This window comes from Lithobates pipiens, unplaced genomic scaffold (assembly GCF_037356315.1).
Source record: "Lithobates pipiens isolate NorthernLeopardFrog02 unplaced genomic scaffold, aLitPip1_a1.2 Scaffold_27, whole genome shotgun sequence".
Classification (NCBI taxonomy): Eukaryota; Metazoa; Chordata; class Amphibia; order Anura; family Ranidae; genus Lithobates; species Lithobates pipiens.
In genome coordinates this window covers 152,121,995-152,139,002 of record NW_027507788.1, presented here as the reverse complement: position 1 = coordinate 152,139,002, position 17,008 = coordinate 152,121,995, and the positions used below count along the sequence as shown (strand labels likewise).

General features: G+C 42.4%; 1 protein-coding gene across 2 annotated transcripts in view; it reads left to right on the top strand.

The window, feature by feature from the left end:
- The window catches only part of MORN1 (MORN repeat containing 1), a 536,457-nt gene that overhangs the window by 13,924 nt on the left and 505,525 nt on the right, over positions 1 to 17,008 (top strand). For both annotated transcript variants that reach the window (XM_077457667.1, XM_077457666.1), the window contains exon 2: positions 16,345 to 16,416. In XM_077457667.1, coding sequence (XP_077313793.1) covers positions 16,345 to 16,416 — 72 coding nt within the window. The remainder of the gene's footprint in view (positions 1 to 16,344; positions 16,417 to 17,008) is intronic.

The following is a 17,008-nucleotide window of genomic DNA, read 5'->3' as shown; positions in this document are numbered from 1 at the left end:
GTTTCCGAGCATGCGTAGGAATTTTGCGCATTGGAATTTGTACAGACGATTGCATTTTCAGATAGGAACTTTTCCCGACCGAAAAATAGAGAACATGCTCTCAATCTTTTGCAGGCTGGAATTCCAGCAAAAGACCGATGGAGCATACACATGGTTGCATTTTCCGACATAAAGCTCTCATCAGAGTTTTGCTGGTGGAATTTCCGATCGTGTGCGCGTCGCATAACTGCTCAACAGTCCTGGGTCTTCTTTGTTGTATTTTCTGCTTCATGATGCACCAATTCATTTAAATTGATAAAAGGTCTGGACTACAGGCAGGCCATTTAAGCACCTGGGCTCTTCTACTACGAAGCCATGCTGTTATCATAGATGCAGTATGTGATGTAGCATTGTTATGCTGAAATATGCAAGGCCTTCCCTGAAAACGACATCCTCTGGTTGGAAGCATATGCTGCTCTAAAACCTGGATATATTGATGGTTCCTTTCCAGATGTGCAAGCTGCAAATTATACTGACTAATGTACCCCATACCATCAGAGATGCAGGCTTTTGAGTGCTGATAACAAGCCAGAAGGTTCCTCTCCACTTCAGTCCATAGGACACGGCGCCCATGGTTGCCAAAAAGAATGTCAGATTTTGATTCATTTGACCACAGAACAATTTTCCACTTTGCAACAGATCATTTTAAGACTAGGTTCACACTAATGCGGTGCAGAAAATGCTGAGGTCTGTGTGCATTTCTTGTACTGCATTTAAATCGCATTGCCCTTGCGATCCACAGCGGGTGTCAGTGCCCTCTTGAGGACACCCCAAACGCAGGTTGCAAACATAGTGCGTTTGCCTGCACCAGATCACATGGTGCAAAGCGACCGTGCAATCTGGTTGTAATGCGGTTCCAAAATTGCTGCATGCACGTCTTTGATGAAATTTGAACCCATTCAAAATGAATGGGCTCAAATCTCACTGCACTGAATCACATGTGAATTGAACAGGAATGCAATTCACATGCAGACTGCAGTTCATAATGTAAACCAAGCTTTTGCCCAGATAAAACAGCAGCATTTCTGGATCATGTTCAGATACAGCTTCTTCGCATGGTAGAGCTTTACCTCGCATTTTTAGGATGGCACGGCAAACTGTGTTCAGACAGTGGTTTTTGAAAGTATTCCTGAGCCCATGCCCGTGATGTCCATCATAGAATCATGCCTGTTTTTAATGAAGTGCCGTCTGATCTTTACTTCTTAAACATTTTGATGCTCTATTATGTTCTTTTTGTAACAAATCATGTTACTGATCTGTCCACATTAGGGATGAGCCCGATGTTCGAGTAGAACATAAGTTTGATTTGAACATCGGGTGTTCGTCCATTTGCCGAATTTAGAACATTATGCGGGAAATTCAAGCGCCCGTGAAACGCCCCATAATGCACTGCGGGACCGTCAATGCACTGCGAGATCACAGTGCATTGACGGCTGCTGATTGGCTAAAGCATGCATCTTACCTGCATGCTTTGGCCAATCACAGTGAGCTCCATGATTGGCCAAAGGCCATTTTATTTTTAAATTTGTGGATTGGGTTCCCCTAATATTCATACCAGACCCAAAGGGCCTGGTAATGGACTGGGGGGTGGGGGACCCACGCCTTTTTTTCCAATGATTTTTATCTATATTGCTGGCATCTTTAGTAAGGGAATCAGGAAGTGAAGCCTTGCGGCTTCACAGCCTGGCTCGCGAGTTGCGCTGCATGTCCTGACTGGTCCCTGCTGTCTTCTGGGACCTGTGTGTCTCCCAGAAGACAGTGGGGGGACGGAGGAGGGGCACGACATGGCATTGATTTTGACAGATTCTGCAGCAATTTTTCGCCCGAATTGGGAGCAAATACCTGTAATAGGCACCGAAAGGTGCCAAATGTGACACTGGAGGGGGGGAGCAACCAGATTAGTGTAAGTTCCATTTTTGGATGGAACTCCCTTTTAAAATCACTGCTTAGTAAATCAACCTCTGTGTGTATGTTGTGACAGGTTGGGGGTTGTTTAGCTCATTGGTAATGCAAAACAGTGAGTTTACTTCACACCAGAAGTGTCTTTTAAGGGCCTTTTCTGGACACTTTTGTTTAAAAGAAAGCAAAGTTCATAAATGACAATTACCCCACGCAAGGGGTTCTCATGATCAATACAACAAAATATAGAATTCAGCCTCGTGGCTCTCTTCGCAGCCCTACTGCTCAGGTCCCTTTTCTAGGTCCTCCATTCTATCTAACACACAGTCCCAGTGCTCGTGCACAAAATTCTGTACCTTTTGTCAGCTTGGCTTCTTATGCTGCAGCTACCTGCTACTCCATCTCTCACAGGCTCGGGCCTTTGTCTGTCCTGACCTGGACAGTACGGGGCAGCATGGGACCTCTCACAGCTCCCTTCACACACTGACCTCCTCGGGAGGGTTTGACAATGACCTCTAACTCTGTCTCTAAGGCTACTTTCACACTGAAGGCAGTTTTCAGGCATTTTAGTGCCAAAAATAGCACCTGTAAAGTGCCTGAAAACTGCCTCTCATGCCTCCCCAATATGAAAGCCTGAGTGCTTTCACACAGGGGCGATGCGCTTGCGGGATGGAAAAAAAGTCCTGCAAGCAGCATATTTGGGCCCCTGCCCATTGAAATGAATGGGCAGCACCTCAAAAGCACTTTGGAAGTGCCGCACCACAGGAGCTTCTAACCCCTTCTTCGGCCGCTAGCGGGGGTTAAAAGCCCCCCGCTAATGGCCAAAAAGTGCAGCCAAAACTACGGTAAAGTGTCGCTAGTGCTCGGACGGCCCCAGTGAGGAAGTGGTCTAGCATAAACCCAGCACACACCTGCGTCATTAGTGTGCCTGTTTCCTGCAAGATGTGGCCCAGACTGCAATGTTAAACAGTGGGAGGGCCTCGCCCTGACACAGTGTATATAGATATATAGGTGCATCTCAAAAAATTTGAATATCATCAAAAAGTTACTTTATTTCAGTAATTCAATTCAAAAAGTGAAACACCATATAATATTATATAGATTCATTACATACAGAGTGATATATTTCAAGCATTTCTTTCTTCTAATTTTGATGATTATGACTTACAGATAGTGAAAACCCAAAATTAAGTATCTCAGAAAATGTAGAATATTGCATAAGACCAATAAAAAAAAAAAAAATTGGAATACAGAAATGTTGGCTTACTGAAAAGTATGTCCATGCACAGTATAGTATGCCCTCAATACTTGGGGCTCCATTTGCATGAATGACTACATCAATGCGGGTGGCATGGAGGCAATCAGCCTGTAGCACTGCTGAGGTGTTGTGGAAGCCCAGGTTACTTTGATAGCCGCCTTCAGCTCATCTGCATTATTGGGCTGGGTGGCTCTCATCTTCTGCTTGAAAATACCCCACAGATTCTCTATGGGGTTTAGGTCAGGCGAGTTTGCTGGCCAATCAAGCACAGTGATACCCTGATTATTACAACCAGGTATTGGTGTTTTTGGTGGTTTGGGCAGGTGCCAAGTCCTACTGGAAAATGAAATAGGCATCTTCATAAAGCTGGTCAGCAGAGGGAAGCATGAACTGCTCTAGAATGGATGCGCTGACTTTGGACTTGATAGAACACCATGGACCAACACCAGCAGATGACATGTAGTAAAGAAAATCCAGATAGCCGAACTTCAATGCAATCAACTTTATTGGTAAAAAAGACATTCCATACAGTACAGGAAGTGCAGAAACAGCTGTAACTAACACATTTCACACCCTCACTGGTGCTTAGTCATAGCTAAAGTGACATATGGCTATATATAGGATAAATGACTAAAGTTGCCAACCTGAACCTAGCCGTGTGTAGCTAATAAAACACACATGGAAGTGATTATGGCAATTAGAATGGCTAGAGTGCAGAAATGAACCCATATAATGCCAGACACCTCAGAACTCAAAAATGCCTTATTATAACTAGAACATGTTTAAACAAATGAAAAAGTAAAGAATAAAAAGTGTATATAAACGAATAAAAATAATAATGGTGAACCAAACCAAATAGAGAAGAGTATAAAACTAAAACCATTTCATTTGTAGGCTAAAAAGCGTACATGAAGAAAAATATATTTTCTCCCCAAAGGGAGGAGAAAACAGAAAGGAATGCTGTAAATGACTGGGAGTGTGGATCACTCGATAAGTATTCATAAATGTATTAATATGATATTAAAAATCATGTTGCTGCCTAGCAGCTACAAGTGTGGAAAACATAAAATCTGTTAGACAATGCAAGGTAATGCACGCTAGCTGTGTCAAAGACACAAAACCCCAGACAGGGTACATTACAGATAAAAAAAATACCAAAAAGACGCACACAAGACCGTCTGGACGCCAAATCAGTTGGCAAAGGGAGACCCCTCCAAGGCAATTGCTGTGTGTCTTGTGCACTAAATGTCTAGGAGGTGTGTCCGTGTGTCAACCCCTTGGAGCAGCCATTCTCAACCTTTTCAACACAGAAGAACCCTTGAAATAATTCTCCAGTCTCGGGGAACCCCTGCTAAAAATTAGAAATCTACAACTCATGGTGCAATAATGTGATGGTCAGTGGGAAGAATGGTCCTTACACTTGTGGTCATTGGGAAGCATTACCTCCTTACAGATAACTAAAAAGATCAATGGTGTCGGTGGAAACTTATCTGAGAGGCAGAAACTGCCCAATGCTGAAGGAACCCCTAGCAACCTTTGGAGGAACCCTAGAGTTCCACGGAACCCTGGTTGAGAATCACTGCCTTGGAGGCTCAAGCTGTGGGGGGGGGGGGGGGGGGGGCAGGAGGGAACAGAGAAATATATATTGGATCTGGAGCGTAGAGCTGAAGGGGTGTATGAGTATCAGCATAGGCAGATAGTGCTGTGTACAAAAATACAATTGCGCATAAAAATACAAAAATAGTGTCAATAAGGCGTGCTGTACTCAGACCCTCACTGGAAATTGCAATGCTCAATCCTCTGTTGATGTCCATCAGCCGATGTCTGTTGTTCGTAATACATTTCCTTCTTGAAAGTCCATCCAGACAAAGCTATGCATCCGCACAGCGAAACGCGTTGATGTAATCATTGTCCTGACGCCACAATAGTATCCCCTACAGCAGGGATATGCAATTAGCGGACCTCCAGCTGTTGCAAAACTTCAAGTCCCATAATGCCTCTACCTCTGGGTGTCATGCTTGTGGATGTCACAGTTTTGCTATGCCTCATGGGACTTGTAGTTCTGCAACAGCTGGAAGTCCACTAATTGCATATCCCTGCCCTACAGTGTTGGCGAGCGCATGAGGGATCCCACGAGGGGAATTGTTTGCTTCGAGAGCACTGCTCGGTGGCTAATGGGTGTGTGTTAATATCTTCATCTAGCCATTCTATTTGCCATAATCACTTCCATATGTGTTTTATTAGCTACACACGGCTAGGTTTAGGTTGATAACTTTAGTCATTTATGCTATATATAGCCGTGTGTCAACATGTCACTCTAGCTATGACTAAGCACCTGTGAGGGTGTGAAACGCGTTAGTTACAGCTGTTCCTGCACTTCCTGTACTGTATGAACTTTTATATCAATAAAGGTGATTGAATTGGAGTACGGCTATCTGGATTTTCCTTACTACATGACCATTGCATGCGGAGCCAGCACCCTTTCTTCATCCAGGGGAGGTCAGTTTCGAGATTAGTATCTGGAGTGGTATATTATTTATAACTAGCAGATGACATGGCTCCCTAAATCATCACCGACTGTGGAAACTTCCCATTGGACCTCATGCAACTTGGATTCTGTGCCTCTCCATTCCTCCTTCAGACTCTGGGACCTTGATTTCTAAATGAAATGCAATATTTACCTTCCCCTGAAAAGAGGACTTTGGACCACTGAGCAACAGTCCAGTCCTTTTTCTCCTTAGCCCAGGTAAGATGATTCTAACATTGTCTCTGGTTCAGGAATGGCTTGACACAAGGAATACGACAGTTGTAGCCCATGTCCTGGATACGTCTGTGTTGTGGCTCTCGAAGCACTGACACCAGCCGTATTATACTCCTTGTGAATCTCCCCCAAACTTTTGACTAGCCTTTGCTTCACAGTCCTCTCAAGGTTTCAGTTATCTCTGTTGCTTGTGCACCTTTTTTTTACCACATTTTTTCCTTCCACTTAACTTTCCATTAATATGCTTGGATACAGCACTCTGTGAACAGCCAGTTTCTATAGCAATGACCTTTTGTGACTTACCCTCCTTGTGGAGGGTGTCGATGACTGTCTTCTGGACAACTGTCAAATCAGCAGTCTTTCCCAATGATTATGCAACCTACTGAATCAGACTGGGAGACCATTTAAAGGCTCAGGAAACCTTTACAGGTGTTTTGAGTTAGCTAATTAGAGTGTGACACCACAAGTCTACAAATATTGAGCTTTATCATCAAAACTAAAATAAAGAAATGCTTGAAATATATTACTCTGTGTGGAATGAATCTAAAGAATTTACAGTGGCGGGTGGAGCTCAAAAATTTTTTTTTTGGGGGGGGACAAACAACTAAAAAAATACCAAAAAGAAAAAAATAGTTGCAACCTCACTGTGCCCATCAAATGCAGCCACTGTGCCCATCGGATGCAGAAATGCAGTCACTGTGCCCATCAAAAGCAGCTACTGTGCCATCAATTGCAGCCACTGTGACCCCTCCCTCCCCCCAGGGGCATTTAGCCAGCACTCCCCCATCCGCTCATTGTCTCTTCTTTCCCCCTGCTAGGTGTCCAATAGACCTGCACTCCCTGATTATCAGAGAGGTGAATCAGTGTTAGAAAAGCAAATGAATATTCGCTTTTCTAACACACCTGGGAGGGCTCCGAGCGCAATGCTCTGCGCTTCGAGTCCACCCTATTTTGAAGCCTATTAGAGCCTATTGCTTTAATCATGTGCTTCAAAAAACACCCCCACCGCTGTAATTCACGTGCCCCACATCCTAAAAATGGGTTGGATGCATTAATAGGGGGTCGCCTATTGATGCTATGCATGAATCTATCCATTACTCTTATGGGGGGGTGGCATGATAGAGACGGAGGTGCCCATGTGCCCTTAATGTACGGGCTGGGCCACCACTGAGAATATATGAGTTTCACTTTTTGAATTGTATTACTGAAATAACTTTATGATGATATTCACATTTTTTTGAGATGCACCTTTGTATATAAAGGGAGAGAGAGGGAGGGAGATTTTATAAATATAATCCTGCCTGGCAGGATTGTGGATCTAGGTTTCTCACATACACATGGTAAGAGGCTTCTGGATTTATGGCCGATGTTGGGGAAATAAAATGTTTTTTGCTTTCACAGACCCTATCCTGGGTCCTGGAGCACTGAGAATTTTGTAGAACTTTGAGTGGTATAAAGACTCCAGTCCTTTGTCCACATCTTACCTGGTAGCCAGACTCATTGTTAGTTTTAGCTGTATCTATATACAGGTGCATCTCAAAAAATTTGAATATCATCAAAAAGTTAATTTTATTTCAGCAATTCAATTCAAAAAGTGAAAGATGCGTTACACACAGAGTGATATGTTTCAAGCATTTATTTATTTATTTTTATATATTTTTATTTTGATGATTTGGACTTACAGCCAGTGAAATCACAAAATTCAGTATCTCAGAAAACTAGAATATTACATAAGACCAATAAAAAAAATATGTTTTTTTAATACAGAAATGTTGGCTTACTGAAAAGTATGTCCCTGTACAGTATAGTATGCACTCAATACTTAGTCGGGGCTCCTTTTTACGTGAATGAATGCATCAATGCGGCGTGGCATGGAAGTCGATCAGCTTGTGGCACTGCTGAGGTGTTATGGAAGCTCGGGTTGCTTTGATAGCAGCCTTCAGCTCGTCTACATTGTTGGGTCTGGTGTCTCTCATCTTCCTCTTCACAATACCCCACAGATTACCTATAGGTTTTAGGTCAGGCGAGTTTGCTGGCCACTCAAGCTCAGTGATACCATGATCATTAAACCAGGTATTGGTATTTTTGGCAGTGTGGAAGGGGGACAGGTGATGATCTGAGCAACTCAGAGCTCTACTGCCTAGCACAGTGCATGTCAGCCTAACACTGAACACACTTGCAGGAGGAAAGAGCACAAGGATGACCTCATCAGTGTGCTCCTTCTCTTTCTTTGTCCATTCACTTCATCAGCCATTTTTTTCTTACAGCCTGTAACATTACCTTAATTTAGGGTACAGAAATGTGCACATATAGAAAATGTTTGCAGATAGGACAGTAAAATAAGAAATGTTTATGTGACATATCACATTATATAAAGCATTATAAAGTATTTTAAAAAAAGCTTTTCGGCTTCATTCATTCACAGGGTCGTACAGGGGCATTACAGCATGCAGAGCCTGCATAATCACTTTCATTGAAGTTCAATAAGTCAAATTATTGCCTTTCTTTTCCTGTGAACCCTTCCATCTTTTGGCTTTGGTTACTTTTAGTACCATTATAAACACATTACAAACTTAAATCATAAAAACATATGCATGACTTGTCTACAAAGTCTGAAAGAAGTGTAACACCACTCAGACTGTGGATATGAAGATCCCCGTGGGTGCTGGCCTCGGCTCACCACCATCAATGATAATTGAAGAAAAACAAGATTGGCCACATACCATGAAGGGAAAACTTCTGTAGAATATATTCTTTATTGTCACCATGCCATAGGACGTTACAGGAACATATGTTGACGCATTTCATGTGGGTAGCTCTTGTTTGTTCACAACCTGAGATATTTAAATGTTCCACCTGATGGCGATGCAACAGAAACAACTCGGTTTAATTGGCTCACCAACATGAATAGCATTAAAACACACTAGATAAAATCATTAAATCACAGTGTGCAAATAACTAGACTTTAACCGCTAGAAATCCGCGCTATAGCCGAATGACAGCTACAGCGCGAACCTGCTTTGCCGGGACAACGTCTATTGACGTCATCCCGTGCACGAATGGCCTGCGCGTCCCCTGAGGGGCACGCGCGACGCGCTCTGTGATCAGCGAGTCTATGATACTCGCCTGATCACAGATCGGAGCAAGAGATCGATCCTGACCCCTTACCACATGATCAGCTGTCAGCCAATGAGCTATTTTTCCTGCTGTTAGCGCGAGGAGAAAAAAAAAACAATCACTGGCGGCCGTGAGAGGGACTTCAGCCCAGATCACGGCGTGCTGGGGCCAGCTCATCAGTGCCACCTGCCCCCTGCCAGTGCCACCTAAGTATAGGAAAAAGTGCCACCCATTAGTGCCCATAGTGCCACCCATCAGTGACCACAATCTGCCTCAACAATAGTGCTTCACCTCAGTGCCACATATCCGTGCCCATCAGTGTCATCTATCAGTGCCCCTCATCAGTGCCCAGCAGTGCCACCTATCAGTGCCCATTAGTGCCACCCACCCATGCCACCCATCAGTGCCATCTTATCTGTGCCCATCTTTGCCCATCAGTGCTGCCTTATCTGTGCCCATCAGTACTGCCTTATCTGCGCCTATCGGTGCCACCTTAACTGTGCCCACCAATGCAGCCTATCAGTGCCCACCAGTGCCACCTCATCAGCGCATTTCAATGAAGGAGAAAAATGACCTGTTTGCTAAATTTTATAACAAACTATTAAACATGATTTTTTTTATTTTTTTATTTTGCATCTTTTTTTGTTTGTTTAGCAAAAATTAAAACTCCCAGCTGTAATTAAATACCACCAAAAGAAAGCTCTATTTGTAGGAAAAAAAATGATAAAAATTTAATTTGGGTACAGTGTTATATGACCGCGCAATTGTCATTCAAAATATATCAGCGCTGAAGAAGAGACAACCAAACCAAAAAATTAGAGTATGTGTCAATTGTTGGAAAACGATTGAACAAATGCAATCAGATTGTAAATCCAACAAAAAAGGTATTCCCTTGAATTATGTCAAAATGTATATAAAAAAAATAAAAATAAAAATGTTTGGAAGATATGGAGCCAATCGACCACACAAAACCAGTTACAGAAAATGGAGATATAGTAGAGAAACAATGTAGCAATGGATACCAAATATTCACAAATGCTACATAGAAGCAATAAACCTCCTAACCAACACAAAGATATACAACTATCCAAGCATCAATGTTAATATAATGTTGTAACAACCTTATGGAATCCAATAATACATAAATACTTAAAGATGGTGATGTATAACAAAACAATAACTTGTCTACACCAGTCTCCCAATTTCGGGACACACCCAGCATGTTTTGAATATTCTTCTTCAGGGGTAAAGGTTATGCCATATCTATAATAAAATCATACAATCGTTCAATTAATTTTACAATATATATGACTAAGACGAGTAATCTATGACATTTCACTGTAACTTTTATAGCCCCATTTTTGTAGTAACTTACAGGTCCTGTGTGTGTGTGTGTGTGTGTGTGTGTGTACAGTGTGTCTCCTGTAAGCATGTGTGTTTGTGCTTAGGGTTGCACACCCTAATTAATGCAATAGGCTGCTCACACCTATGACAGATTAGATGATATATTAGCTGCTATACAATTGTATGTAATAATCATGTATTTTAGATTGTATAGAAATAAAGAGATATGATTTTATGTTTGGAATGTACTTGCCTAAAAAGCCCCATTGAAAAAAATTGCTACTACAGGCAGTCCCTGAGTTACAAACAGGTTTGGGACTGCCTGTTTGTTAAGTCGGTTTTGTTCGTAATTCGGACGTGCGTGCAGAGAACGACGTTTTCCGTTGTTTTCCGACGTTGTTTTCTGATGTGCCCACCGGCGCCGGCTGCTGTTCATAAGTAGGAGTTGTTTGCAAGTCGGAGGTTCGTAACTCTGGGAATCCCTGTATTGGTTTGGTTAGGGATGTTGGTGAGCATATGTCTAACCACCACTATCCCTATATTTTGTGGCTTTGTTTATATGATCTCTGCCAAAGCAATTTGGAAGCAAAGCCAACCAATAAGCACCTGTGCTTGCACACATATTCTCTCCTTAAAGTGCCGTTCCAGCTGGACCCATGTTTATTAAAAGTCAACAGCTAGAAAAAGTGTAGCTGCTGACTTTTAATAAATGCACACTCACCTGTCCCACGATCCAGCAATGCGGCTGCCAGAAGCGTACATTCTCTCCCCTGCCTCTCTTCGGCACTGCAAGTGTGGGCACCTGGCTGTGACAGCTGGGTGCGCATGCACGAGTTGCGCTGCGTGTCCTGAATGGCCGGGCAATCGTCTGGGATCTGTGAGGTGTCCCAGAACACTGCAGGGAGGGAGGGGGAGAGGAGGAGTCACCTAGGCTGCATGGGCAGATGTGGGAGCTGGTACTTATTAAAACTAGGTACCTGCCCCCCCCCCTGCAAAAAAAATTACAGGGGGTCAGGATACCTTAAAGCAGACGTTCCACTTTTGAGATCACATGGTCAATGCCATAGCATTAGTCTTGTGACCTGCAGTGAAGGAGGGAAACTCTTACTGGAATGATGATATGCAAGTATTTGATATCTTTATCTAATATATTATTTATTTTTCCTTTAGCAAATTTTATTAACCCAAATTTATGCTGATCATATGATGTAGATCCACTACATCAGCCTAATAATAGGAGCCTGTTGCTTTTTGTAGGAGTAGATACATATTCAACTGTATAAAATAACATTTGAACCCCACTGTAATCCTCCCTCTGTGGGTGTTCAAATAAACCCTTTACATAAACCTAAATGTATATATATAGTATGTATATACAAGTACCACCTAGAACACTGAGTCAGTAAAATTACAAATCTTCCAACGTCTCGGAATAAAGAATGGATCCCGAGGGCAATGTATTTATATTCTTTGTAATATCAAAGAAAGGCTGTGATTGTACTCTATAGTTATGTACCCAGAATGATTCGTATTGAAATAAATGGTTATAGCATCCAGAGCCGCGGTCCAAGCTAAACTTTACACAGCAGCTGCTGCCTTGTTTTAGCCCAGTCCAAAAGAAATAATGATGACTCAGAGAGCTCTTTGTCCTCCAACTCCACAGAGTCCCGTGAATTCTGATTTCCATGTACCTGCTTACTAGGCTGACTTCATGCACCAGTTTAATATATCGCCATCTGATACAGTGACTTGAAACAAAAAATAACCTTTTAAGACAGCATGATGTAAACAGTCCGTCTTTGTCTTGGCAGGGGCTGAAACTGGCTTTTGGTTTGAAGAACGGCCCACCGCTTAATATCACGTTAGTGTCATTTCTCGCAAAAAAAAAAAACTGCAAACTGCCATTATAAAGATCTTTTGCTAAAACATTACCATTGAAATTCGGCGTGCTGAGGCTAACGTATCATTTTAACAGACTTAATGGGACCATTGACTTTTAAAATAAGGTTGTTAGGTTAGGAAGGTGATTGAATCTGTTCTTCACTTAGTGTTCTAAATTAGAGCCCGAGTGAACTTTTATTTTAAAAGCAGCAAAAAATATTTCAAGTGCATCAAAACAAAAGGTGTTCAAAGTTTAAAGCTTTTGTTAACCCCCCAAAAAAAGAATGGATACTGCTCCTTTAAAGGATGTTATATGACACAGTGCTTGTCCTGCGTCATTTGGCCCCCTGTAACACCTAAAAACCTGGCGGATCCTGCCAGTTTCTCCCCACCCCTCTGTAAACTGACCAGGGTGTATCATGGCTGCTGAGACCAGACACTGTGGTCAGTTTACGTGCCTCTGTCATCAGCAGCCTACTATCTGCTCTCCTGTCTGCTAATGTGTCCTTCTCCCCCCTCCCCTCTGTCTGTGTGTGAGCCGCCCCTCCTGGTGCTCTCATAACACTATCCTGTATACACCATCAGCACTGCCTCCTATTGCAGTTTCCCCCTCTGTGAATGATTATAAATATAAATGCTGTAAATACCTCATTTAAGAGCTGAGATTGCGATCACATGACCAGCCAACTCTCTCCTCCTCCCCTCCAGACTGACATTAGCAGAGCAATCTCAGCCCCGCCCACTGCATCTCTTAGAGGATGAAAGGAGAAAGCTTGTCAGTCATGTGATCACAATCTCGGCAGTGAAATTAGGTATTTGCAGCATTTATTTTTATAAATCAGAGGGGGATACTACAATAGGAGGCAGTGCTAATGGTGTATACAGGTTGGAGTGGCTTAACCACCACTTTAAGGTCTCAGTTTAATTCCAGCTTCAGCAAGAGACCAAGGTATTCCTGTGACTGGATTCCCAGATGACCACATATAAAAAAAATAGCGCATCCCATTCGTCCTTTTTATTCTCCCTCAGTGGGTGCCAGCTCCTCTCTAGGAGCATGCCTTCACCCATGGAACAATCATAATGGTAAAATTAGGGAACACACAACACATCGATCAACCACATCCGCTGATAAGGTAACAGAGGCGTTGGATACAGTTCTCTCATCTTGGCCACACCCCACTGATGCATTTCACCCTGAATGGGCTTAGTCATAGAGGTAATTTTACAATTAAGCCAAATCTGGGTGAAACGCATCAGAGGTGAGTGTGGAGAAGATGCATGCAGGGACTGTAGCGGAAGCCTCTGTTAGCTTACCAGAGGACGGGGTTGATCTGTGTGGTGTGTAACCCCTGATTTTGCCATTGCGGACTCCCAGGTGGCTGAAGACAGGTGGGGCTGCTCAACCTGTACAAGACAATAACAGACTGATAGCAGCCGCAGCTGTCAGCTGGCCTTCAGACATAATCAAGCATGGACAGATCTCCCCGGACGCAAGCTTTCATCTACCCTATAACCGCGGGTAATTGCTTCATATGTATTTAGATGTTGATACCTGTGGGCATCTGTGGCCACAGACAACCTGTAATTGCTTTGTATGGGCTCAATGGCTGCAACCACCTGTAAACCTAGCTGCAGGAATTTGCTGGATTCCTGCCACCACTGGAGTTAAAAGGTGGGAATGAGGCCTTTTTCTTTAGAGAGCAGCCACATCTGAGTAGAAAGGCCTGTTATTTTCCCTCGTGTTTCAGACAAGGACTCTTTCATTCTGTGGGGTAGCAGTGGTCTCTCTGCAGAGGTCCCCCATGATCTCTGCTGAGTCAAATCCATAGCTGTCCAATTAGCAAAGCTAACAGTGCTTGCTGATTAGAGTGCTCAAGCTAAGTTAAGTGGGGGAATGCTAGAGCCTCTGTCAGTTGTTATTGTTGTCTGTTCCCCCTTTTAAGATTTTCCTTATTTATTCTCTTTTAAAATTGTTGTCCTCATAACAGAAGCAGAGAAAAAAGCTCTCCAATGGAGCCCTGTTTAGCAATAAAATATGACAGGGCTTCTAAACCTTCCCCAGTCTATCCAGGATTTAACGAAAAACGTTTTGGCTTTACTTACATTTTTAAATGATGATAACGATTGTACATACCCCTGTTAGTGTTTTGGTTTCTTCTAAACTTCTAACCCGGTCACTGTCATTTTTGCAAAATAACCGTAAATGTGGACAGGCTAAACCACTAAATATATCAATAGAATTAGCTATAAAAAAAAAAGATAAATAAATAGCTATACATAAATGATAATAAATAAAATATAAATATAAGTATGGTTTATAAAACAGCTAAAATACCTAAAGTATAATAAACATGTAAAGGCAATGTGAAATAAAAAGAGTGTAATTCTCTGCCACATACTTGCCATTGACTGCTCACGTTCCTGCAAACTCAGGATCTGTTTGCAATCCTGAATGTATGGAAAACCTAGACACGCTATTTCCCATAAGTCCCCCAATGGTACAGGACACCCTCTCTCCTCTACATGTTTTATTCCTTCATCCCGAATCATTTTCAGCGTTGTTCGGTGGTGGAGGATACTCTCCTCCTTGTTTGGTGGCAATGCCAGAGGATTCAGCAATATTGGAAAAAGGTTTACCAGATTATCCAATAGGTATCCACTTTCCAAATGGACTTCCCTTTCCCAATACCTATTACATCTCACATCTGTCAGGCAGCGACTACTTAAAAACACTTGTCATATACACATGGTCAACGATGCAAAAATGTGTATCCCTGCGCACTGGAGGAAAGCAATAGTGTCATCCATGAGGAATTGGTTCATAAGATTGGATAAAGTGTCGGAAATGGAGGAACTGATATATACCTCCTAAGACAGATCATTTCCTTTTAGGTCAACACTGACTTACTGCAACACTATGTCCTATTGATATTTGGGGGTGATGTGGTCCTTGGTATTTATCATCTGAGGTGCTTTTTGAAAGGCAACATACTTAGAATTATCCCAAGCAGATACCCCCTAACTGGTAGGCACCCATTCCTAGGGTCCACCCCCTTCCCAGCTCCCCACCCCTCCATTTTTATTTATTTTTTCATTCCCTATCCTTCTCTAAATTTTCTTGATCTGCTTTACCAGGCTGATATACCTTCTTATTGTCGTATGCTGTTCTCCTAATACAGGGGTCTCCAAACGTTCTAAACAAAGGGTCAGTTTACTGTTCTTCAGACTATAGGGTGGCCGGACTGTGGCCAGTGGGAGTAGAAAATGCCCCAGCATCAGCGAGAGTAAACAATGCCCCATCATTGGTTTTAGCGGCAGTAACTGTGCCCCATTGTTGATATCATGGGAGGAATAGCACCCCATCATTGGTGTCAGTGGGAGGAATGGTGCCCCACTATTAGGGCCAGATACAGGCAAGCAAAGGTCCACATCTGGCCCCAGGGCCGCAGTTTTTTAGATCACTGTCCTAATACATTGGTGAAAGTTGTCTCATATCACTATTTTTGTATATTTGGCTATACATGTGTCTGTTACATTGTTTTATGTAATGATAATAGGTCTACTCAATAAAGCTTTATTATGGGAAAAAAATAAATCCATGTACTAAATAGTCTATAAAACAGATGAAGTTCAAGTGGAACTATAGTTTATAGTAAAATATAATATTAGGTTATCTACTGTTTAAAAAAAACACAAAAAAAAAACGCTCTTACTACAATACTCACCTCTTCTCTGAAGATGTTCCCTACAGAAACTCCAAGGTCCAGTGCTGCTTGTCTTCACTTTTGCATTATAACCTCATTGTTATAACCTCATTGTTCAACCCACTTCCTGTGAGCTCAGGCTGTTGTGCATCCTCCCTCTAGACTCAGCATGACATTGAACCACCCCCTCGTGGGCGTACAGTATCATCACAGTGGTCTGGGCTCACAGGACAGTGTCACAAAGAGCATTTGATGTCATTCCATGGAGATTGTTGTTTTGTCAGCAAAAATGTATTTTTTTATGCAAATTCTAATTAATCATCAATATTTTATGTCTCTAGGATATGGAATTTACGTTTACACAAATTCATTTTTCCGCTATGAAGGAGAGTGGAAAGATGGTAAAAAACATGGTAAGCTTTCTCTCTCTCTCTCTCTCTCTCTCTCTCTCTCTCTCTCTCTCTCTCTCTCTCTCTCTTCTCTTTCTCTTTCTCTTTCTCTTTCTCTTTCTCTTTCTCTTTCTCTTTCTCTTTCTCTTTCTCTTTCTCTTTCTCTTTCTCTTTCTCTTTCTCTTTCTCTTTCTCTTTCTCTTTCTCTTTCTCTTTCTTTTTTTTCTCATTTTAAAATTTTCTTTTCATTTTTAAACAAGCCAAATGTGTGAGTATACATTTTGTAGAGCATGCAATACCAGCTTGATGAACATTCCGCTAAGATAAATAAATACTAAGGGTGCAGAACTACTACAGTTACCGTATTTATCGGCGTATAACACGCACCTTTGAAGCAAAATAATGGCCATTGCCTATCATTGCAGGCTGATCAGTGCCAATCATTGCAGCCTTGCCAATCATTGCAGCCTGATCAGTGCCCATCTGCAGTCTTGCCCAAAATTGCAGCCTGAATAGTGCCCATCTGCAGCCTTGCCCACCATTGCAGCATGATCAGTGCCCATCTGCAGCCTTGCCCAACATTGCAGCCTGATTAGTGCCCATCTGCAGCCTTGTC